Below are 25,081 nucleotides of genomic sequence, written 5' to 3' on the forward strand. Positions count from 1 at the left end.
TTTTGCTACTAATACCCAACGCAATCACACCACGTCCCGTTACCTGGCCCACGGGTGACAAAAGGTTAATGCAGATTACGCGGTCCGAGCTGCGTTCTTAGTCAGGCTTTGAAGCCGAGCAATCTTGGCGGCCATGTTTGAGTGCACAATTTTCAATAGGAATTGCCCACTAAGCCTCAAGAGGTCGACAGAAAAGATGCTTTCTCCAAGTTTACAAAAACTGCTGTCACATTTTTCTCGAGCAAAATATCACACAGTAAATATTTAAATAGCTTATTGCACATAGGTTTGACAAACAGCTACTTAATGAAAAATAACTCCAATGGATTGTTTGTCTTTATGGTTAATTTTTTATAACGCGCATTTCTGGGAGTATATTCTTAGACCCTCACGGAGTATTTGCCAGCTTCTTCCGTTAACGTACTCCGACTCCGTGGAAATACATTTGGCCCACAACTGGCAGAAGTGCGCATGCTGTCCTGCTGGACCATCAGGGGGCGGCTACCTGCGTGGGCGTGGCCATGCAAGGGGCGGTGCTTGGGATGAAGTTGGTCGGGGCTGCAGAAGTTGTGGACGGAGGCTGAGGGAACTGGTGTTGGGGAAGATGGCTTTTCGCAGGAGGACGAAAAGTTACCCGCTCTTCAGCCAGGAGTTCTTCATCCACAACCACGCCGACATCTGCTTCTGCCTCCTGGTCTGCGTGCTCATCGCGCTGATGTTCGAGGTGAGCAGTTTTGGCTGCTTGTCCGCGGGACGGGTACCGGGGGAAGGATTTTCCAGTGGGTGTCATATCTCCCGACAGGGACCGTATCCACTTGGTTGTCAAGTGGGCCCATTGTAGTGTGTCTCTGGCATCTGTCCTTTGATTTTTAGACAGTCGTTCTTAGGGAGCCCAACTTATATTATGAGCACTGAAACGTCTATTCCAGACTGAAAACGCCCCCTGCCTAAAAACCGGGATTGGCTGACTGTGGCCCCCTTGCCTAAAAACCAGCATTGGCTGATTGTGGCATCTATGACCTTTGACAATTTAGCATCACTATAGTCACCAGCATTGTGTAACTACAAGCTGGGGGGGGGGTCATTGTGTACTCAGAAGATGTTTAACTGGATCTGTGTGGATTAGTATATCTAGAATACGTAGTAGTGTCTACGGAGGGTAGCTGTTAGGATTAGGGGCTACAGCCATCAGTCATAAACTTATTCCATTACAGGGGTCATACCCACTGTCCGGGGAGTAAGTAAGTCCGCTAATTAGTATTGAGATATATATATATATATATATATATATATATATATATATATATATATATATTTGCTTTATTTGGGGAAAATCCCCCTGAAACACATTTGCAAAAAAAATATGTATATTTTGTTTTCAAAATGAGGGACATACCCCATTTTATATCTGATATATAGTTAAAACAGTTCTCCTCATCCATAGCCAATCACTTATCCCATCCTTGAACCCTAAAACCCTTACTCCTACCAGCCATGAACCCTAAAAATCGTGTACTACCTCTCACCCTACCTCATTCCTAAAAACCTGTTACAATCCCTTTCGCCCACTCCTCTCTGAAACCTAAAAACTCCTATCGTTTGGGTGACATAATACATTTTATATGTGTATGTGTGTATGTGTATGTGTGTATATATATATATATATATATATATATATATATATATATTCACTGAAAAAACCATAGGTTTCACACATGTTATAGTTAGCTGGACATTTCACTCGTAAAAAAACAATGAAATTCCCCTGTTATAGTTAGTTCAGCTAACTATAACTCGCGCGCCCGCAATCCACTGATGATGACGTCACATATTACATCACTCATGACATGGTCAGTGACATCACTCATGACATCACTGATGACATCTCAAATTACGTCACTGATGACATCTCAAATGACATCATCCATTGAGTATGTGTTTCTGAACAATTTTAATATGTTTAATATATATAGGGAAAGGCCTGTTGAAGAATTGAGTGGGTGTACAAGTGTGTAAATGGATGATTTTCTGTGGTGCGTAACTGACTCTATAAGTGAGTCATTAAATGTATCTTACTGCAGACTAGTGACTAAACTGTGTAAATGTTTGTATGCGTCTGTATGTTGGTGTATAAGTGGCGGCATGGTTTTGTGAATACCTATATAAGTGTCTATATGAGTTATTGATTGCTTGTCTCAGTATCTGTTCCTCAGTGTTTGTGTGGGTAGGGTGTGTGTGACTCTATGCATAGATGTGTGAGTGGGTGATTCTATGGGTGCATGGTTTTAAGAGTGCATCTGTCATGGACTGTATGGTTGAGTGAGTGTATGTATGGGTGTGTTAGGGATTGAATGTATATCTCAGTGGTACATTTGTGACTAACTACATATGTGAAAGGCAGTATATATGCGTGTAAGAGTATATAAGTGGGTAGATGTGAGAGTGTGATTGTGAGAGTGACTATGGATGAGTGTGTGCTTGTATCAATGATTCTATAAGAGCGTAAGAATGTGATACTATTTTTATGAGTAAGTGAACTTGAGTGTGTATAACCGCATAGGTGAGTAAATGGGAGTGTGATTATTTGCATGACTGAGTAGGTGTGAGAGTACCTCTATGGATGATTGGTAGTGTGTGAGTGTCTATATAGGTGTATAAATGCATATGATAGTTTTGTATGGAGTGACTGTAAGTATGAGTGATTGTACAGGTGAATGAGTGGAGGTGTATGTAGACCTAAGAGTTAATAAGTGGGTATGTAGTTATTGGTATTGTAGTATGTATGGTTTTGAGAATGGAACTCTTAAATTTTGAGTCGGTGTGTCAAAGGTTATATTAGGGTGTGAGAAGATGTGGTAATTTATCACATGGATGATGTCATCAGTGATGTCACGGACCATGTCATGAGTGATGTATTATGTGACGTCATCAGCAGTGGATTGCGGGCGCGCGAGTTATAGTTAGCTGAACTAACTATAACGGGGGAATTTCATTGGTTTTTTTACAAGTGAAATGTCCAGCTAACTAACGTGTGAAACCTATGGTTTTTTCAGTGAATTTGCAAGGTTTTTTAAATGCTAATTCCTAACTATAACATGTGTGAAACCTATGGTTTTTTAAATGCTAATTTATTAATGTATTATTATATTTTTTAAATATTTATTTTACAATAAGCTATATATATATATATATATATATATATATATATTTATAGATTAACTTTATCCTGTAATGTGGAATGGCTCAATTATTTTTTTTTTTTAATTTGGATAGAGTTGAACAGCATAGTCAATATTTTCTATAAACTTATAAACACTTTTAATTTTTTAAATTTTTTAAAAGTGTTTTTGACCGTGCGCGCACGGTGCACGCATGCGTACGTGCTCCGTGTGCACATGCGTACGTGCTCCACGTTCGCATGCGTACGTCGTGCGTGCTCCGTGCGCGAACGGCACGTCATGTGATTTAGAAACAGCACTTTTCATTGGTTTATAGTAGTTTCAGTTCCAGAAACTTCCAACACCACACCCACTCCCCTCATTATTACTTCTGATTACCTGGGAGAAGGAGCTGAGCAGCTTTTCCAGTACTCCAGTACTTGAGAATGGCAGAGCAGCAGTCATCTTCTGGGAGTGAGCAGGAGACCCTTGTGCCACAGAGACAGAGGAAACAGAAAAACTCTTTTATATGGCAATTTTTCACTTTTCCAGAGGGGCAGAAGAAGGTGAATGCTCCAAAAGTCACCTGCACTATTTGTGGGGGTGTCTTATCAAGAGGAGATCCTAAAAAGAAATACTCTTTTAGTATCTTCACCATGATCAGGCACGTTAGAGATGTACATCCTGTGGCTTATGCTCGAGCTGCTAGAGAAAACTCTCCAGCAGCTTAGCCGAGCACATCCGCAGCAGCTTAGCCGAGCACATCCGCAGCAGCTCAGCCGAGCACTTCATCTGCGGCGGCAGCTTCACCTGCTTCTGTTCCACTGGATATACACCTTCTGTTTAAGAGGGTGCATATACGGTGCAATGCGTGCAATGCTCTTCTCTCTTATGGGGACACCAGCATTCCCCTAATAGAGAGCAAGATGTAGCAGCACACATGCGGCACCCTATAATTTTTGTCATTTTTTTGTTCCTCTGTTTTTCAATTAACACAACGGCTCTTTTTAGAGCCACCTAACATCTAAACACTTAAATTAGATTTTTAATTCTATTTTTTTTAATGATTTTTTTTCCACCGTGCGCGCACCTCTCGACGGTGCGCGTACCGTGCGCGCACCCCGCAATTTAAAAAAAAAAAAAAAATGTTTTTTTCACCCTTCATGGTCCTTCAGGGACCCCCTGACAAAAGCTAGGGGGTCAGGAACTCTGTACCCTGCCCCCTTTTCACGTTCTCCACTTTTCTTTTTCACTCTCACACACAAAATGGCGGACAACACTTCTGATTTCGACCGATTCGAATGTTGACTGACATGTAACCACCAATCAGAATTACTCTCGTGCACGGCACCGTGCGCGCATATAGGTATTATGTACTTTTAACTGCAATTTTCTCAGGAACTACTGAACAGATTGACACCATATATGCAAAAGGCACATCCCTGACCTGAGGACTACCTCTTTGCCAAATTTCAAGTAATTCTGTTCAGCCGTTCGGGCTGTACCTTCGACTAAAGGTCCCATGGGAAAATGCATGGGGAAAACGCGTTTTGGGACCCCCCTTTTTTCTCAGCCCCCGCTTGACGAAATCCCCAAGACTTCCAGGGTAGGAGCTGAGCGGAGCGCCCCATTAGTTTTGAACATTTCGCGAGGATCCGTCAACCGGCGCCAAAGTTATTCAAAATAGAATTTTCAGATTTCCTATGGAAACACTGTCCTAACTATAACTATCATATATATATATTCTGGATAGTTCCCAAGTTATTGGCGGAGAGCAGCTCCTTTATTTGGAACACTTTACAACACTACAGATCTGTTGTCCTCAAATGTCTTTGTTTTCTAGAAGTTATTTTTTTAATGAAACTATTTTATTGCTTTTGTACATCATACAAGACCAACAATTGCTTTGATCTGCCCAATTTCACAAGCAAAACTTCCCATTATGATAACACGTTCCCAGGTCTAATTCTGGTTATTATTCCCATTTTCTAGCAGAGTTTTAAACATAGTTTTAGCTAGTGTCGTCCATGCTGAACTGAATGGCAAAAGAGTTTGTCATTTTTCAAGGTACAATATTAACAGTTTTGGATTGATTTAGGTTTCAGAGCAATGGAACATTCTACAAAACTCCTGACACTCTAAATCTGCCCCCCCTTCAAATGTCTGTTTTTAACCCCGCTGAAGGCCGCTACCCTCCACCCTGCTGTGAACTGCCATTGGCTGTGTGCAGTAGGTGGGTCGGCCCTGCGCCCAACCCACCACGGGTGGCCCAGCTCCGTCCACACACTCTTTTCTCTGTCCTTCTTTTGAGCAGCACTGGGAGGCCTTAGGGTAGCCATGCGCTATACAAATAGAATTTCATTCATTCATTCATTCATACTGCTTAAGGCTGTGCGCAGCAGGGTTAAGCTGCCCGCAGCCGGGTCGGAGGCAGGGCCTGGCCAAAGGCAAGGTCCTGCACCTAATCCCCCTGCATTGGAAAGTACCTAAAATCTTCTGTCTGGTACCTACATGTGTGGGAATCTTTGCTTGCTAAAGGCACATCATGTTAAAGGCTGCACGGTTAAATTCACGTACCGGTAATATCCCCTGGCATTGGCTATATACTCTAAAGATGAACTGTAACCACAGGAGAGGATAGGAGCATGTTCATGTTCAGCCGCAGGGAAAATGGCCACCAATACTTTTATGTTTAGCAGCAGGGCCCTAATATAGTATTTTAGCATTGTATCCTCAGCATAAGCAATATCAACCCTAAAGTACAGCAGAAACTACCATACAAACGAGCAGCAACCATATAACAAGTTCAGGGGTGTGGAATTCAATAAAATATCTACTTGTCCATGCAGCATGTTGTTTCATAAATCTACTTGTTCTGTAACAAAATCCACTTGCCCCTGTGGTGCCATGTAGTGCAGCGACAAATTATGGCAGCAAGCTCATTATATAAGAGCTCTGATATAGCCTCTCTGATTATGCCAGGGGTCATACCATAGTAGTGTTTTAATACTTGCAATACCCTTATGCCACGTTTCCGCAGATCTACATATTGGGGCTGAAGGTAGTGGTAAGCAATATTTCTAGATTTAGAATGCCCTTTTGAGTCAGTGCAAACCTACTAACTTGCATGTTTTAGGGGTTTTCAACAACTCTTCTCTAATATTTTCCCATCCTGAGAAATGTTGGCAATTTACTCCTGACAATGGCAGACGTAAACCTTCTTCCATAGTTGAGGAAAAAGTGGTTGGAGGGAAAGTGAACTTGCAAAAACTCAGATTGTCGCATGAGTAAATCTACACATGCAGATCAGCTCATGCTAAAATGCAGTTCACCAATATTTTCTAGGAGTACTATTTCTTGTCCTACTTCTGTAAATTCTTGGGAATTCATGAAAGCCGCATAGCTGCACCTAATGCAAGGACCTATACCATCGGTGCACTTTTGAGATATAATTGGGCCCCTAATTTGGTCTGGCTTCGACCGTGACCTTTTGTGTTTATTAAAATTCTCTGTGTCTCTCTCTGGGTCTTTCTCTGTCTCTGTCTCTCAGTGAGAGCATTCTGCTCTTTCACAAGGAGCATATCAGCACACAAAGTAGTTTTGTTCGGTGCCAGTAACTACTGTGGCAGTGTGTGATTTTTGAGATCAAAAAACAATTTTTACTTTTGCCAATGTTTGTTATAATGGTGAGGGCCCGGCAGCTCCCACACCAATACGGTTTTACAAAAAACATGCCAAAACAAGTCACACATTGTCAAACCTAAAAAGCTGACCACCAATTTCAGATCTACTGGCTTTGCCAATGCTTGTTTATTTTTGTTTTCCATAATCTTATTGAAACTGGTTACATTGATTTTCCATTATGAATATTTTTGGGAAATACTAGCATGAATCAACACATGTTACTTAATGATGCTGCAAAGAAATGGTAACCGAAATTTTACAGTAGTTTAGCAAAATTATTTTTCCTGCTTTCATTTTTTATAAACCTTCTATTTTGAAAGCAAAGAATCCTCAATCTTGCTTTCAAGCATCTGCCAATATTTGCATCAAATCAGAGAGCATTCGGGGAGCATTATACATAGCCTCATATTGCTAAACTTTGAAAACGTGTGTACACATTTTTATACTGGAACCACTGTCAGTAGTGCAGTCGTAGTTTACATTTACTTGGAGCGATCACCCTAATAATAAAGGCTTTCAATTAATGAACCATAAGTACAAGTTTGAACAGCATTAACATATGGGCGGAAATATTACCATAACTGCAGATAGTGCTCTTCCCTGATCCATAATGTGGTACTGCAAACTGGCAGCCAACTGGTTTGTGCTGCAGGGGGTTGGGCCTATTTGTCCCAAGGGCAAAATACACTTAAAAACGTGTTGCCCTTGACCCCAAACAATATGTCCTGGGCGTCGGGTTACAGGAATTCCACATCTCTGAACAAGCAAGAAGAATATCTATTAAAAGGAGCAATAATTATGGGAGAGGTGCCTTGGGGATCATATGGTTAAAGACCGAACCTGCTGCTGCTGTTGTGCTGGGGCTTCTGTTGTTTTGCCTCTTTCTTTTTGTTGTTCCATGGAACTGTTTAGATAAGGGCGGTGGTCCCGAGACCCATACGTTTTATCTTGCTTAGCACATGGGGGTGGCGTTTGATCCTGTTGTCCGCCATACTCACAACTGGCTGGGACTACTCAGAATGGCTGACTCATTGCCTGTGTGATACTTCATTTATGACATGTGCTATGTCTATATTAACGAAATGCCAATAAACAGATTTCATAATAAAAGGAGCAATAATTATGTAGGACCGATAAATATCACCAGAGTCTATATGCACCATTAGAGACCATGTGCATCTTCAAAGAATTTAAATTTAGAGAGATTGTCATGGCCTCTCGCACATCAAAGGCTGATGTGTGAACCATTGAATTGGTGATCAGTCACAATATTTATTGCTTTATGAAACTGACTGTTAACGTTCCTGTCAATATGCTTAGCCATATTTGTCCAGCAGTTATGTGTCCACCAGCAAAGATCAGATCTGGTGGTAATAGCTGATGTTGGTTAATATCCTTCAGTGCACTGAACATCTTGTATGTATTTTACTAAGATTAGTATTTAGGGAACTGTTTCCCCTGGTCCATACTTTTGATCAAAGAGGTCTGTGTCATTGCCAAAGTTAGTAGGTCTGGCCTTGGCAAGGATGCATTTTGTTCGACACCGTATCCCACCCTATCCTCATCAAGAACCTTTGCCACATTGGGGTTCAGAGCGATGCCCTCAAATGGATTGCATCCTTTCTGACAGGACGAACTCACAGAATCCACCTGCCGCCCTTCATGTTTCCCTTCTTGTTGGAACCCAGAGGCATCATCTGTGGCACCCGCAAGGCTCATCTCTGAGCCCCAACCTGTTCAACACCTACATGAAAGCCCCTGGCCGACATCGTCCGAGCCCATGGCCTCAATCATTCCCTATGCAGACGACACTCCCCCTCATCCTCTCACTCTCAAAAGACACCTTAACTACCAAGACCAACTTACACATCTGCATGATTAGCATCGCCGACTGGATGAAGACCAGTTGCTTGAACCTCAACACCACCAAGACTGAAGTGCTGATCTTTGGAAACAGCACATCCCTGTGGAATGACAACTGGTGTCCTGCCGAACTTGGACCCACACCAACACACAGTGCCCACAGTCTTTGCATCATCCTGGAAAGCAAGCTCACCTGAAAAGCCAGATCAACACAGTCTCCTCTGCCTTCTACACCCTTTGCATGCTCCGAAAGATCTTCTGATGGCTCCCCGTTGACACAAGAATAACTGTCACCCAAGCCCTGGTCACCAGCCAATCAACCACAGCAATGCATTCAATGCAGGAATCACCTCCATACTCCTAAAGAGACTCCAGATGATACACAGCACGGATGCCAGACTCCACCCCAAACGGACCCACCCCCCACACCTCAAGAACCTTCACTGGCTCTCCGTACAGAAAAGATGCCAATTTAAGATGCCTACAAGGCCCTCCACGACCAAGGACCAGCATACACCAACCACCACCTGAACAAACTCTCCAGACACCTGCTCTGCATCTCCCTCGCTGAACATGCTGTTCAATATGTCCAACATGTTTTAAGTGACTCTAAATACAGAAAACCCTACATGTATACGTCTCCCTGTGTTTCTCCCTACGCCGAAATCCTTAGCAATTCAACTTTGCTTACTGTATTTGTTCCTCAAATGACACCCACATTGAGACATTGTCGTTTGATATAAAGTAGGCTGTGCAGGGCAGAAGTAAAGTGATAATGACACTTAAGCAGCCTAATGAATGAAGAGGGTTGACCAAAAGCTTCTGTACGTGTATATTTTTGTTAAGATTTATGGCAAACCTGAGGCTAGTGACAGTTAAAGCTGTCTGTAGGTTAGACCTAAACTTTAACTATATTATCCAGGAGCATAGTTTTACCACTAAGCACTCTTTTGTATAGCTGGTAGTATCGACTGGTCTCTCTCACAATGCTGCCTAATATAGCACCAGGAGAGTCTGATCCATGCTACATTTTCAGGTTGTTCAGTAAAATAATTTTGCATACAATTAATATAAATTAAACTCGGTTATTTTTAAAATATGTTGTGGATATGGCCCTCTTGTCCCTATGTTAGAGACTCTTCTTTGACCAGGTGAGGAATGTTCCAGAATAACTGCAAGCCAGGGAAATAGTGTGCTAAATAAAAATGTCAGAACACCTTCGAGAGTAGGCAGAGGAGCAAAATTCCGTCCGGGCAAAGTAGGCCGATATGAGGATGTAAAAAACGGTCCCAGGATGTTTGTTTCCGGTCCTGGGAAGACATGGCTTGGCAGTTCGGGCTGGACTGTTCCCATGAGGCACAGGGTCAGACTGATTTGTATATGGCCATGTCTGAACTGGGGTGGTGGAGTGAGCTAAAGAATGATGATGGATTAAATCCAGATCATTTGACTGGGGGTGAGTGTTTGATTTGCTCAAATGCTCCGTCCATCATCCCCTTTGGTATCGGTATGAGGATGTGGCATCCCTTCATCAATTAAGTTATAAGTCTTCTCCCACTGGATGGGCTGGCATTTAATTATGGAGAGTACATTCTCTCTCTGGTGTGTGAGAATCCCATTTACTTCAAAAGTGAACCCAGCCTGGGAATTGAAGGGTTCTGGACGTGGTAAGCATGACTTCCCTTCACCTGGAGGAAATTTTAAATTGGAGACCAGTCTTCATCAGTGAATGTTTACTAGTTAAATTATGATAGACAAGGGTTTGTTCCGAACTTTCTGTTTCTCAAAGAGGTGTTCAATTAAAAGGCTATCAGGAGCTTCCAGGCTACCTAGAGGTAGTGTAGTTATCAGTCTGGCAAAAAAAACTCTTTCATTATTTATTGACTCTCCTGCCTATTCAGGTCTTGTGCCTCTCACAAATTAAATGTCTTGTGTGTTAACATGGATATCTGTGTAAAAAGGGTACATATTCATTCACCAGTTATCAACAATTTGAACTTTTGGATGCGCAGGCCTGAAGATGAGACCTGAAACTGACTCGAATACATGCCTCCTCAGATTGTTGTCCCTCTCCTCTTACCCTGATTCACGCCTGCAGTGGGTACTGCCCTCATTTAGCTTTTTAGTACACTTGCAAAACATTTTCATTACACAGACAACATTTGCAAATTTCACATCATGTGAAATTCCACTATTGTAGAGTTTTTGTTTTTTTGTGTGTAACCATTTCTATCCAATTAGTACAAACAGAAATATATTGCAGGATACTTTTTTTTTTCTCAAACTACTACCCTTGGTTGTACATCATGTTACTTTTAAACGTGAAATTGTTTAATTTAATGCAAGATACTGTGATATTTAATTTTGATTCTTCTATTTATGCTAACAGTGATCCAACAAAACATTCTTGGAAGTGTGTTGGTCTGAACTGCTCCTGCCCTGATTCTGCCTTTCTTGCAAGGGAGGCGGCTCTTAGTCTTTCTTACAATACAGAAGCCAAGTCTCAAAGGAGTAACTTAGGCCCCACCAACACTACCGTGCAAGGAGGAGTGATCATTCTTTGTATGTCTGTGAACTGGCCTGCCTGATTGCTTACTGGTGGTATATTGCCTATGACATTGAGCTGCAATTCAATAAAAATTGTTTAAGCAACACTATATACATATGTTTTTCGCTTGAGCTATGTGAGGTCATAGTAAAGGCAGAATGTGGGCAATACAAATACTTGTAACATATCAAAACGGAAGTTCTTTTAATAGCATAAGCCCTTTTTACCATGCTTCCAGACCCACAAGACTGGCATATATATGTTTGTGTGGCCACTCTCCTCTTCCATCCAATGAGCTGAATGAAAAACCAAGCTTGCAACTCATACACTACGAGTGACACTGCAGATTTATCAATGTATTGGTCAACATGCCAGCCATTTGGATGTTGTTTGCCAAATTAATGATTTTCAGCAGTGAAGCACACTTTTTTTCATTTTTTTTTTTTTAGGTAAATGTTTCCTTTGACTTAGCATTTATCATAATCAAAAGCCCTTTGCTCCAGTTAGTAAACATAACTTTTTAGGTATTGCATGGAACAGAGTTTGCGCTCTCGCTTACTAGAGGTATTGTGTTCTACAATGGACTTGGAGCCTGCCAGTTGATTACCCTTCACTGGCTTCATTGTCACTCCTATTTGCTGCCTCATAGTTGGCCAAGCTTCACTTTTCTTCATTCTTCTGAAGCAGGTGCCAAGTACTGAGTGCTTCATCTTGATGAGGTTGCTTCCTCTGTGATTGAGGTACTATTTTTCTACTGACAGTTGTTTCTTCTACTCTCCCACCACCATTGTCCCTGTTGCCTCATACCCTTCCGCTGTCCATCTTGCTTCTCATCTCCTACCCCCACCCTCCCATAGTCCTTGTTTATTCCGTTCCACCCCCACCCTCCCATTGACTGTGTAATTCCTCATCCCACCCACCATAATAACAAAATAAAGTGATAAGACGTGGATAGCCCTGTCACTGCATTTTTAGGTCTCGCCTAGCTATTGCGTTTACGCAATCGCTATGCGAGACTCTAGTAAGAGGGGCATTTCAAAGTGCTCCCAAAAGTGGATTGCATGGCGAGCCCGCGCACAATCACGTGCATCGTGCCGCCATGCAATCAGTTTGGGGAAGCGCTTCAGCCCACTGGCGCGTGCACGTGTAGCCACAGCCTCAGCATCATACTTCAAAGGGTCCGCTCCCCCGCCTGGAATGCGCTCCCCCGCCACAGCATGCCGAGAGATTGTTTCCTCATGGCGCCTCACAACTGTCCCTCCCCCACCACAGAGCTAGTCTCACGGACGCATTGCAGTACCTTACTTTTTATTAAATGCATCTTTAAGCCCTTTCACTGCACTCCATAATTTCTAATGCACTAGCTAATACATCTTTAGCTAACTACAAACTTCCATATAGCAGACTAATGCCCTGCAGCACTGTTTACTGTCTGCGAGAAACATTCCTTTTCCTAATCTATCACACCATCTATTGTGTGTTCTCAATTAGTCGCTAAAACAAGCTGGCTCGAGTTCGTATACCTCAAGCTGCTCCTTTACCCCTCCCCGTAAAAGCTTCCATTACAATTGCAAACAGCCAGGCTGAAAGGCGCCTTTGGTGCATCTGCCAGTTACATTTCCTGTTTAACATTTCCGCAAATCTCCTGATACTTTTAGATCAATGTCAAAACAATACAACAAATTTTAAAACGCGTTCCATTACTGTACCAACAGCCGTCTTAAACTAGTCACAAAGCTACAATAACAATCTTGTCACCGGACATTACCCTGCAGGGCAGCACTAGCCTTATGCTAATATGCTAATGCACCTTTCATTTTGCCTTTAAATACAAATTATTTTTTCCATACTTCTCACAATTGTACTGCATATGTTCATGTCCAAATACCTCATGCCTATAACACACGAAAACATATACTACACTATATACTGCTATACACAAACACATATACTTAAACTCAGCAACTACTTATTGCAGTACTCAACACTACAAATTACCGTTCACAAACTACAACACGAATAGTCAAACCACATACATACAACACACATAAATACCAGTACTTGCACATACTATATACACACTAACTCAAAACAACAGCAATAAACAACACAAAATTGACCGTAGAATATGCTCACCTGTGTCTTACCAGAGTGGACTAATACATTTTGTAAATCTGTTTGGATTTCGGTAAACCGGTTATCTTCATGTGTTCGATAATAATGAGTAACATGAAGTTGCTTAACTATATATACCTGTTATCTTGCGTTTGCACCAGTACAGAAGTTAAAGTGGATGAGAGCATTACAGTTTACATCTTTTTACAGATCTGCAGTTTTTGGCAACTTAGGTTTTTTATCTGTACACTAATGTGCATGCAGGCCTTCATGCGAGTTCTGCCTATCGGTTATACAAAAATAACACTTTAAGTAGTTTTTAATGCAGTTCTATAATATGCCTATTAGTGTCAAAGCTTCCAAGTTAAAGAACAGTAGCTGCTATAGCAACCAGGATAATGTGCTGCATGGCTAAAAACCTATAAGGTCCCAAAGGGCGAGACCTATTGGCTATGCCAATGCTTGTTCTGTCTTGTTGCCATGCTGCTATACAACATGTCTAAAAGACATTCACAAAGCCAACAACTCTCTTGTAAGTGATACCTGTTGGCTTTTCCAATTCTTGTTTACATAATATTTCATGCCGCCGTTCTGTCTTTGTCTTAGCGCTGTAAATAAAGAGTTACTGGGACTCATTTTAAAGGCTCATATTTTAAAGAATTGGAATGGATTAAATGCCGAGGCTTGAATTTTTGAATTGCAGGTCATGGCAGATTCCAGAGGCGAGTGTTTAATTTGATGAGCCATATTACCTACTGCCATGGTTTTGCTCGGTTTGTTTAATGGCCTTTAACATGTGTTGGCTCTCCCAGGGTTACCTTAGGTGAACTGCATACCTAGTTCTGCTATTTTACATCCTTGAAACAACCACACTACTACGTAAATTGTCTCTCGATCTGGCTGGGGTGGGAGATGCTCAGAGCAGAGGTTGATGTTGGAAGATACATTTGGGTAGCTGTAGGAAATGGGTTCCATCCACTTAATCCTCTTTGTTTTTGTTGCTTTTTGACAGCCTGGTTTTGGACTTTAACTGTGAGTTGGTTAAGTCTCACTTACTGTAACTTCTGTGGAAATGGACTGAGATTGGCAACCACCAGTGACCGCCTTTTAAAATAAGGCTACTGCTGCTAAGCTATGGTAAGAGGCTTGGTTACACGTGAGCACACATGTGCAAGCTGAGCTTGTGGACTACCATCTAGCTCAGCCTGGTTTATGCACATAGCTAGTTTGTCACAAAAGGGATGCGTCAGTGATTGGTGCTGACCTGGAGTAGGCCTTACAATCGAGTAGGCAGTCATAGTGTAGTTCTGTTGTGCTTACCGAAAAGCCGTATGCTCAATGCATTATACCTTATGGGTGGAATCTATGCCACAGCACAGTTTCACCCTACTGAGGCCTAGAGATACCGGTCCGGTATCAATTTTAGGGTAAACATGTACATCAACTGCAGATCCCCCACTCACTTTTTTGATAACCGTACACCTTATGGCACTTTAAGAATGATCATATTTCCTTGGTTCTACCATAATCAGATTCCAGGCATTTGTCTCCTTACTGGGTCAAATGAATTACTCTGCCTGTCAGCAGGAGGATTAAAGGCTTCCCCAGACAATAGAGCCATTGACAGTGCTTGGCCCAGTTCCTGGAAAAGGTAGGTATGGGGAGAATTCTGCATGTGTCCATTAACTCTTCACGCTGCACCTGGCATGGGCAAACCCAGTCCCTCAGAAACAAAGTAGGGAGGTCAGACCTCTGGAGCCAAACAGGCTTCGCTCCCCTTTGAAGTTTCGGTAGGAAGGGATCAGGCAGTTGGGGGTGAGACTGAGTTTCCCAGGGAAGGTCTGTGTATAGGTCACTTGAACTTGAAGCGGTCTTGTTCCAGATTTTAGGGATGGCAGTCCAATGCCTACCCAATGAGGGTAGGATAGTAAACATTGCTTACCAGATCTTGCTCTTAGAATCAACGCACTTTCGAGTTACTAGCTGGTTGAGTCAGTCAGCCTTTGCAAACTTTGAAAACCTTGAAAACAATGATCCATCAAAGCAGTAAGTGATGCTGTGACCACCTTGCACTAAATGCAGTACAATGTTCGATCTCAATGAATGCGTTTGAAGGCGAGTAACAAAGGTCGTGTATTAGTAAAGCCAGCTCCGTTTTAGCGCAGTTTATTTTATTTTCCTACGTCCAACATTTCGCATTTTTTTCCTTGATATTGACCTCATTTTATTTTCTTAAACCGTGCTTGACATTGGTGTTATGCTGCTTCTTCCATTTTTAACATAATGCATTTGTGATAACTTAAGTCTGAACTGACCCCTGAGATGGGGGGGCGCCCTACCTTCTGACAACCAATTATACTGGTTTAAGAAACTTAGCTTATCCCTTAATTCATATCAATAAGAATATTTAATGGCCCTTACAGTGACAGTAGGTCTTAAACCCCAAGCAGACCTCATCAAGCAAAGGAACATTCAGGAATACCTTTTGTTGGTGAATGTTAGAGACTGCTTTAAGAGAATATTTTTTATGTAAACTGGAGTGCCTCTTTAAAGAGGTTTAGTCCAGCTGAAAGATGGGTTCTTGCCCCTAAATTTTGACATTGTGGGTTATGGCCTGAAGCTCTGTCTTTTGCCAGGTTGCATTAGAGCAGGGCTCTCCAACCTTTTCTGAAATAAGAGCTACTTATGTTCAACAAAAATCATCCCGAGCTACTGATGTTAGTGATGTGATAGTGATCCAACGGATTACCAGCTCGTGTAACTCACACACCAAATACTCACCTGGGCCCATAAACATTCATACAAATAAGCTAGCAATACCGCCGGGGTCAATTTTGGTTTACCTGTAAGATTTTATCTTATCTTTACCCAAATCTTACCAATCCAATCTCCTTGACAATAAATTTCCTCTGGTTAATGAATCTAGTAGTATAGGGAGAAATAACGTTAAAGGGTTTCTTCAATAATCACAGACTCCATGAGTTTTAAAAGTTTTATCTAATCAATAATGTTGTGAGTCAAAGGTCAAATACATGGTAACATCGAGTTCCATTCAGGAAAGAAATCATGTTTAGTTCAAATAATAAATCTCAATACAATATTATGATGACAGTACCTGTAAAGGGAGAAGAAGAGAGCAGGTACAGGGACAGATTTCACAGAATTATATTTACCTAAGGTGATAGATGAACCCAACTCCTTGAAGATGGGCCAGACGGAGTCCACCGGGACAGGTGAAATACAGAGGATCAGGACAGGTTCAGAACTGGGAAGGTGACCTCTTCTAAGTGCAACGCCAGCGTCGCACCCCTCTCTGGCACTACTCTCCTCGCTCTTTCTTCCACAATATCTCTTCTAGATGATTGTATTATCGATCAGTATTTCGGTCTCTAGAGCAGAGTCCCTGGCATCTGCAAGGTCTGAGACAGCGTCTGTGGCAGCATACGTGTCGGGTCTGTGACTAGTCGGAATGACGGGTCTAACCGACGGGTCTCTGGCTCTGGTCTGACAGATCTCTAACTAACTTACCTCAATTATACTATTCTGTGTTCGTGTACCACCCCCAAAAGTTTCAATATCGGACAGGGCAAGGAGGTGAGTTCATCACACCATATTAAATGTAATTTTTCTTTAGGCTCTTTGTTCTATGTTTCCGCCCCTCAATTTACTTTCCCAAAGCTTTATTCCCACCCACATTTCATATTCTGATCAATACAATTTATACACTTTGTTATAATTGTTGCTCTTGTCCGGGTCAGTGGGTTATGTTCTCATGAGTTTCTCCCCAGCTTGTCCTTGGCTGGGTTTCAACTGTGTCATCATGGTTCCGTGCAGGGTTTAGTGCTCGTGCGCACTGATCAGGTGGGGTAGGGATTTCAGTCACTCTCTGAGGCCCAAATACGAACTAGTGATAAAGTCAGAGGAAAAACATGTTAGAATACGAAAATAAATGAATTCACTGTATACCACTTATCACTACTCTAATCCCATTTACTTATATCTTTCGCATTAGCAATTAGTAGAACTTGCAAGGTTTAGTTCACGCAAAGCATGCGCATTAACATGTGAGTTTCAAGCGGCCATTTTAAATGCTATTGCGCAGCTGCAAAGGTTTCCCCCCAAGCATAGAAAACGTTATACTATATAGGTGCAGTAGACGCATGCGCAGTGAAATTCCCGTGTTTTGTCGGACATTTTAAGACACTCTGGTTGCTGGTTAGTAATACACATAGGAGAGCTTCGCCTAGATACTATATATTGTGTGTAATGCAAAATTAGTAGTTACAAACAGGTTGATTAAAGTGTTGCGCGTTATTTGAGAGGATTGCATCCGAGCAAGTTTCTTCTTTACGAAACCTTGCTCCATCAATAGTGAGCACCCCATCCAGGACTGTCAGCAGTGATCGCATCGGTGTAGTCAGCAGGGCTGCCTGCCATAAAGTAAAACAGCACTATCAAATTTGAATGCATCTTCATGGGAAATACAAAATATCCATAGCTACAACCCCCCCCCCGCACCAAAATAAAATATATGGACGTTGAGCAAAGGTTTTAAATTTTTTGTAAGTGTCATGGCGGTGGATGTACTCTCAATTCCTGATGGCATGGTCTTCTAGCATGGTCACAAATTCTTCATGTAAAGACACTTCTTAGTATATAACACAGCTTCTTTTTATTGCGTTTTGGAATAATGTAGGACCTTGTGTCTAACATATAGCATTGTATCTTTTCCTATTTCATGGAAATAGAAATAAACCTAATACTTGTCCGGGACTTGTTTGTGATTGGGGAATACTATGTACATGTCTCTTTGTTTGTGACTTTCAATTCCTCCTTCATGGACCAAAGGTGACTGGGCTTCCTTGCTGTGCTTTACCGACAAAGCTAGAGCCAGATCACTTATAAGTGATTGCAGAGCTCATATCCATGACTTTGCTACAACATTTAAATATTTTATTCATGTGAGATCAACATAGAGGTCAGTACTGCACATTTGTTTCACTTTTTTTTTTAATTGAACTGTGGTTAGATTTTAGAAAATGTATTCCTCTACTTGTGTTACGTTTTTAGGTGTGCAGGTATCATTTGCAGAATTGACGCACGCAAGCCGACTGACCAGAAATGGCACTTATAATACTGAGAATGAGGTGCAGCAGTTTCTTAAAAAAAACGGAATGGCTGCCTGAGCTCACATCTTTGTGGAATTAGAGTGGCGGGATAAATGGTATTTTTGCAGTTAAACGTCTGTAAATGCCCTGGCCACTTGTGCCGAGGAGGATATATAGGGGAGAAGGCAACAAATACTTGAATAATGTGTAAATCTGTAATGAATAGCAAAGTGTTCCCATGCCTCACTTGACACCCTCCTTCGGAGTGCCCGGCTCCTAGACTGGGGATGGAATCTGATTCATCTGAGACAACCCGGAATCCCAATTCATCACGGAGGCTTTGTGTATGAATTTTATTAACAAGTCGGCAGAAGAGGAAATGTGGCTCCATTCCACCGAATGAGATTAAGGGCCTAGTTCAAATCTTCACAGATGGAGTCAAGTGGGGGCAGCTTCACTTGCAGCACTTCTAATGGTTTGGGAGATGTCAAACGTAGAATTGGGGGGGGGGGGGGTTGCCTTTTTCCCCTACGAAAAGTTTGGGTTTTTTATGTTTTCCACTCGGTGTGAGTAAGTAATATGACTACGTGTTTCAAAAAGAGAAAAGGAACATTTACTTGAAATCGATTCCAAATTGAAATTAATTAAAAGGACGACTGGTTGGGTACAAGTGCGATTCAGCCGTGTATGCCAGTTGGCACTTTGATTGGAGGGCGAATGCCCCAAATCCTGCTTTTAATTGAGGCAAACGTTGGCACATTTTTAAAGTGCAATTTATGCGTTTTCACTTGAAGTCAAAACTTCACGGAACCCCAAGTAACAAGCAGCTTGGCCCCGCTGTCCTTGGTTCCACCCTGCCCTGGAAACATCTGCCACACGAGAGATGGGCCTGTTGCCTTTCGCCCGTGTAGAAAACTGGACGAGTTTTCTCTGTATAGCCCGAGCCCTTCATGCCGCAAAAATGCCAGGAATGTGGCTTTTTCCTCCAGAGCACCCCTCTCCCCTCCCTGCAAGGTGGCTGTGCAGCCTGGCCTGACGGTGGAGGTGAATTCGCTCTTTACTGGGGGAACACTCGGGCCTTGTGTCCGGCCTCCTCACGGGCTGATGGCCTGTGGTCGCCTCCTGAATTCTAGGCTTCACTGAACCTTGCAAAAAAAATATTTCCACAAACCCAGCTCGCTCGGTGCCACGTTTTCAACTGCAGCGAGCCGTCCCGCAGCTGGTGAGCTGGAAAAAAATACTCCCATGGACAAATGAGAGAAGCGACTCGTCCTCGTGCCTCCACCCCCGGGACAGCCCTCTCCACCCACGTCCTTCATTGAAATGCAGAAGTGAAAAAGTCATTTCCTTTGCATCACACAGCTTTTTAATACATTGAATGCTGAACACGTCAAAAGGGGAACCGATCAGTGGCGTGTACCAGACCGTTAAGTCACAGGAACGCAACAGAGGGCCATGGCCTTTTCAGAATCGATGATTTAATATCGTATTATCAAATGTGCGGTATAAAACACAAATTGCCTGCTAGGCTGTACAATTAATACGTACTCATTAGTTTTGAATTATACGTTTTTCTTATTTGTCTGCTCACATTAACACAGTTTTGCCCCTCACCTTACCAATCCCTTGTTTTTGTAGAACACAGCCGTTATTATAAAAAAAATGTCTATTTGGTAAAAACGAGCAGTTTATGATCCTCTTTTTGAGTATAACCCCTCAATTTGTTATTTTTCTTCAATTCGTACATTGATCCGTATTTTCAGAACCTGTATTGATTGTTTTTTTAATTCAGTATTTTTTGCAGAACAAAGTAAATCCACAATATAATGGTGCAGCACTTTGGAATACTATTGTTTGTACTTGGTATGCCGACACAGTTCTTACAATAACTCCACGAAATATGTTTGTAAGAAAATGGAGCCCCTGCAAGCGATATTGTGACAGTGCTATCACCTATGTTAGAAACGTGCTCCTTAAGAAGCTGTATATTTGACCCCTGTGCTGTCAAGTGGAATGTCGTGTGAGACTCCTTTGGTTGCTGACTTTCTAGCCAAAAATGGCTTCCATTCTAGGGTTTGTAGTTCCGTTTTTTACACTAAGCATATGACTTTGCTCCCCCTTGTGTGCTGTTGGCTTAGAGGCATGACCGTCAGTAGGAATTACACGTGGCCTGAGACTCCTGGGTAGCTGGCTGATCCTGTAGTTGCTAGTATCTAATTTTCCCCTGTACGTAAGAGGCACCAGTGATTGTTTATTCAGTGCCCTGACTGTTTTTAAGACGTATTTTTGGTGGCCTAGTAAGGGCCTCCTGGGCACTAATGCGAGCAAGGAAAATGGCTACAACCTCTGGTTTGGTAGTAAAAGACAGATGTAGGTGGGATGTAGAGGGCTGTTAGTGCCTCTGGGCCCTGGTGTCTCTGGATTCTGGTGCAAGTCTGCATTTTCTGAGTTTAAAATTCGTACTGCTTTTCTAATGAACAAAATATCTTAATGTACCCGAATAGTGGTGATCTGCTTAATCGCTAACTGGAATGACCCTCTTAATGGGTATGGTGCTAACTGTTGTACCGTAGAGGGGCATACACCATTCTAAAACAGGAACACCTTTAAGTTCTGGTTAGGATGCATTCCTGCTCCTCGTGGTTGCCTCTAATGGAGTCCACAAAGTGTATCTCCCAAATAGTATATCCACATCACAGCGAATAATGCAATGTGGGCCAGAGAGAGGTTTTCCCTGGTCTTCCCAAACACACTCCCTACTTTTCAATTCCTTACGTGCCACTTGTTTATTAAAATAACTGTTGCAGCCACCGCTGCTGGGGAAAAAGGAGCTCCATGATACAGGGTGTTGGAATGGAGAAAGCCCCCTGTATGGCTCTGAAGAGCACGCACCCCTGCCTTAAGTTCATCCTAAAAAGCTGTGCCATTTTGACCCTCGCCTCAGCTCGCAAGACGATCATGTGTATGCACTGGAGGTACTTCTGTTACGGAGATTGAGACCCAGATACCCTGTATGATCTGGCAGGTCCTGATTGTTGAAAATGTTATGTATGATGCTTTCAGTTTTAAAGACAATTTCCTTGGCTGTGGGAAGCTAATGCAAATTTTCAGGTAGGCAGAGAATTACTTGCTTTTAGTAAGTCTTAGCAAGGCTCTGGCACCAAGTTCTGTATCATTTGAGAGGCAGATGGGTGAACCCAGATGCCAAAAATACAGCAGCAATCCTCACCAAGCAAACAAGGAGCAAACCAGCTGTACGAACATTTCCTTTTGCGAGTCGCAAAAGGAAATATACTAATGTGTCTCAAACACATTATGCGATTTCCATTGGGATCTCCAATGGTTTGCCTCATCCGTAGCCATGAGGCAGGTCGCAATTTGCGACCCATCGGGAATGGGCAGTAACACAGGAATGGTGGCCTGCTGGGGACAGCAGACCACCATGTCTGTGGTTGCTGTTTAAGTAAAACAAAGTTTTTTGTTGTTTTTTTTTAAAATGCAGCCCGTTTCCCTTAAAGTAAAACGGGATGCGTTTTGAAAAAAAAATGAAAGTTTGTTGCATTTTTTAAGAGTAGGCAGTGGTCCGTGGGACGTTTAACTGCCGAGCACAAAGAGGAAGGGGTCCCCTAGGGACCCCCTGTCCATTTGGGAGTGGTTTACCACCTACTTGAAGTAGGCAGTAAACTGCGATTATTTTGCACCCACATTCCGGTTTCAAAACAATCGTACATGCCCTACCGACTTGCTGTTAGGAAGGGAAGCCCTTGGCACGCCCCTTCCTAATAGCGACTCGTTAACTCTATTTTGCAGGTCGGTAACCGGTTACCGTCTTGCAAAATAGGGTTGATACATGCTACAATCCCTTTTAGTGGTCACAAACGTCCCGAATCTCTGTTTGGTACCACGAAAAACGGTCATACATGTGGCTCTTACTTCATTCACTGCTTCTTAGGTTGCATCTTTGAATCCTACAATCCGGGCTGTCTTCCTCCACTGTCCTACAAGTCGGTCCGAGATGCTGTTGGGAGAGTGTCTGCAGGCTGACTGTCCCTATTGCAGACTGCCTTCTCACTTCAATAACTTTATGAGACTAAATGAATTAAAGCACAACATGAATTGTCAAGAACTCCATCCAGTCACACCCAGTTTCTTCTGGCTGCTACACTCGCCCATTTATTAGAGGAGCATGAAGAAGTCTCTTAGCCAGTCGGTGCATCTATCACACATGGGAGCGGATCAGTCTACTCCCTAACCCTGACTCGCCCTTACTTATCCCAAGTAGACAGCCTGCACAGACACCCCGAGATCACCTGGTGCCGCTTACGCTGCACAACACAACATTCAAACCCGCAGGCAATACTGGCATGCTGTTTAGGTTTTTAGAGACCCCTGCAGCTGAGGGAAGATCAAGCAAGCCAGTTTTGCTGAACATTTCATCTTTTGTACGCCTCCCTACAAGTAACAAGTAGAACAATACAATAATCCAATCTCATTAAGTGTCTGCCAGAGGGTCACGATGACTGACAAAGTCCATCCGGTTTCCAGTAAAGTGCCTTGATATATTCTCTCTCTCCATCTCCCTTCCTCCCCATCCCCCCGGCTTGATGACACACTATTACAGCCTATCAGATCCTGGAAAAAACAACATACTTTTAAGAGAAACAATGAAAAATACAATATTTATTATGCTGTCCCATATTTGGAGTTTGAGATCTCCTTCAGACATAGTTGTATTACAGGTCTGAAACAGTCAGATCAAATAAAGTAGTTAAATGCTCCTGGGAATCACGTTAGGAAATATGTATTGCGCAATGGTTGAACCGAGCGGACCCAGTACTTCAGCGGCTTAACCATTTGAGATCTTTTACAAGCTATGTAATCCTAAAGATTCAATGTCATGCAATTAGAAAAAAGATCAACGTTTCTCTATTTTCTCTTGCAGCATACATGACCTTTTCAAACCTCCACTCAAGGTTTATCTTTCTCATGATTTTGCAATGACCGTGATCCCTGGCAGTCTTTTTAGTTCACAGCCAGCCAGACAGCACAGCTGTTTGCTTGGGAAAGACTTGTTGAGGACATGTCGATAACGGACATGGACAGCAACTCCGCCAATTGCTTTCCACTGGCTTTTTGTTGTCTCTTATTTTCTTACTGTCTATTAAATAGTTTTGTTTTAGCCTGTCTACCTAGTCTGTCTCTCCTGTGGACCATAGCCTGTTTTCCATCTCTGATTGGCTCTTTTTATCCTTCCACAAGTTTCTGCCTATTGGGAACTTTTTTTTGCTTTTTCTAAAACCACTGCATGAAAGTGCATTAGCATCCCCTGTTCTGTGTTTTTCTTAACTTCTCCCAGCACATTTCTTTTTCATAACATAAAAATAAAATTTTCACAACTTTGTCCATCCAGCCGCTCTTATGTACTCTTTACTTTTATATAACGGCACCTTTCCAGCCACTCTCCTGTGCGCTTCAATTCCATGCTGTGCGCTCTCTTGTTTGTTTGCTTCCACACCTCTCCACACGGCTGTGTCTCTGTTTGCTTCCCGTCGCTCCTGCCATTGATGTTGCTTCCCTCCACTTGCACCCTTCATATTGCTTAAGCCCACACTCTGTGTTGCTTCCCCCGTTCCTCTGTTGCTTCCACGCGATCCGTGATTACGCCCTCTGTGTTGTTCTCCTCCTTCCCACCTGCTCGTCACTTTTTATTTTTGCCGATCCAACTCCGACCAGTAAAAAAAAAAAAAAAACTTGACATTATGTAGGTTTGCCATGCTTGGTGCACATGCCTGCAAAATGACGCAGCCAGCAGCGTTGACTTTTTTTATTTTTATTATTATTATTTTTTAAATTAGCCATGCTACACAGCATAAGGTATGCTGTTCAGCATGGTGAAAACCATTGGCAAAGCCAGTAGATCCCAATGGAGTGACCTATTGGCTTTGTCAATGGGCTGCATTCCCCCCTCTAGTGAGTCTGGAACCATTGCAGTAAGGGAGGATCTCCGTGCACTTTAAAGACCTGTCTTTAAAGTCTCACCCACTTCAAAGGCACAACTCTGTGTAAGTACTGGACCTCAGACTCCACCACTTCAGTGCACTTTTGTACCTGTGAATACTTTGCCAGGAAGAGAGAACTGCTGTGCTGCTGAAGGACTGCCACTCTGCTGGACTGCTGCTTTGCTGGACTCCTGCCTTGTCTTGCTTTCTTCTGTTCTCCTGCCTGGGTGAGAAGGACTGGATCTGCATCAATTCTGCGCAGAGTTATTCCAAAGGCTAGCAGGCTGGCCTCCTTATCCGAAGTATTAGGGATATAAAAGAATTCCAACAATCCTGCTTCTGCACCTGGACTCTGCCATCTGTGAGTCTGCACTGCCAAGTCATGCCACCCCAGTCCTGGGCCCTTGGAAGTGGGCTTAAGGTGTTTATTCCAATAGAACCCATGCATCTTCTGTCAAACCAGCGAGTCGCCTCTGTTGGGTGGATCCGCACCAACGCATCGCCGTCATTGCTTGGACCAGAACCAGTGGATCGGACCAGACTCATCGCCTTCGGAACCTCCACTACGCTATGCTCTTCCCGGCTCAAGGCTTTCACATCCCTGTC

The 25,081-nt window shown here is 42.7% G+C and overlaps 1 protein-coding gene across 1 annotated transcript in view; it reads left to right on the forward strand.

Annotated features, from left to right (window-relative positions):
• The first annotated feature begins 521 nt into the window (after nucleotides 1–521).
• Nucleotides 522–25,081, forward strand: part of TRAM2 (translocation associated membrane protein 2) — a 263,049-nt gene continuing 238,489 nt past the window's right edge. The window contains exon 1 of the mRNA XM_085610442.1: nucleotides 522–724. Coding sequence (XP_085466568.1) covers nucleotides 605–724 — 120 coding nt within the window. The 5' untranslated portion in view covers nucleotides 522–604. The remainder of the gene's footprint in view (nucleotides 725–25,081) is intronic.

Source organism: Triturus cristatus, chromosome 6, assembly GCF_964204655.1.
Source record: "Triturus cristatus chromosome 6, aTriCri1.1, whole genome shotgun sequence".
In the NCBI taxonomy this organism is placed as follows: Eukaryota; Metazoa; Chordata; class Amphibia; order Caudata; family Salamandridae; genus Triturus; species Triturus cristatus.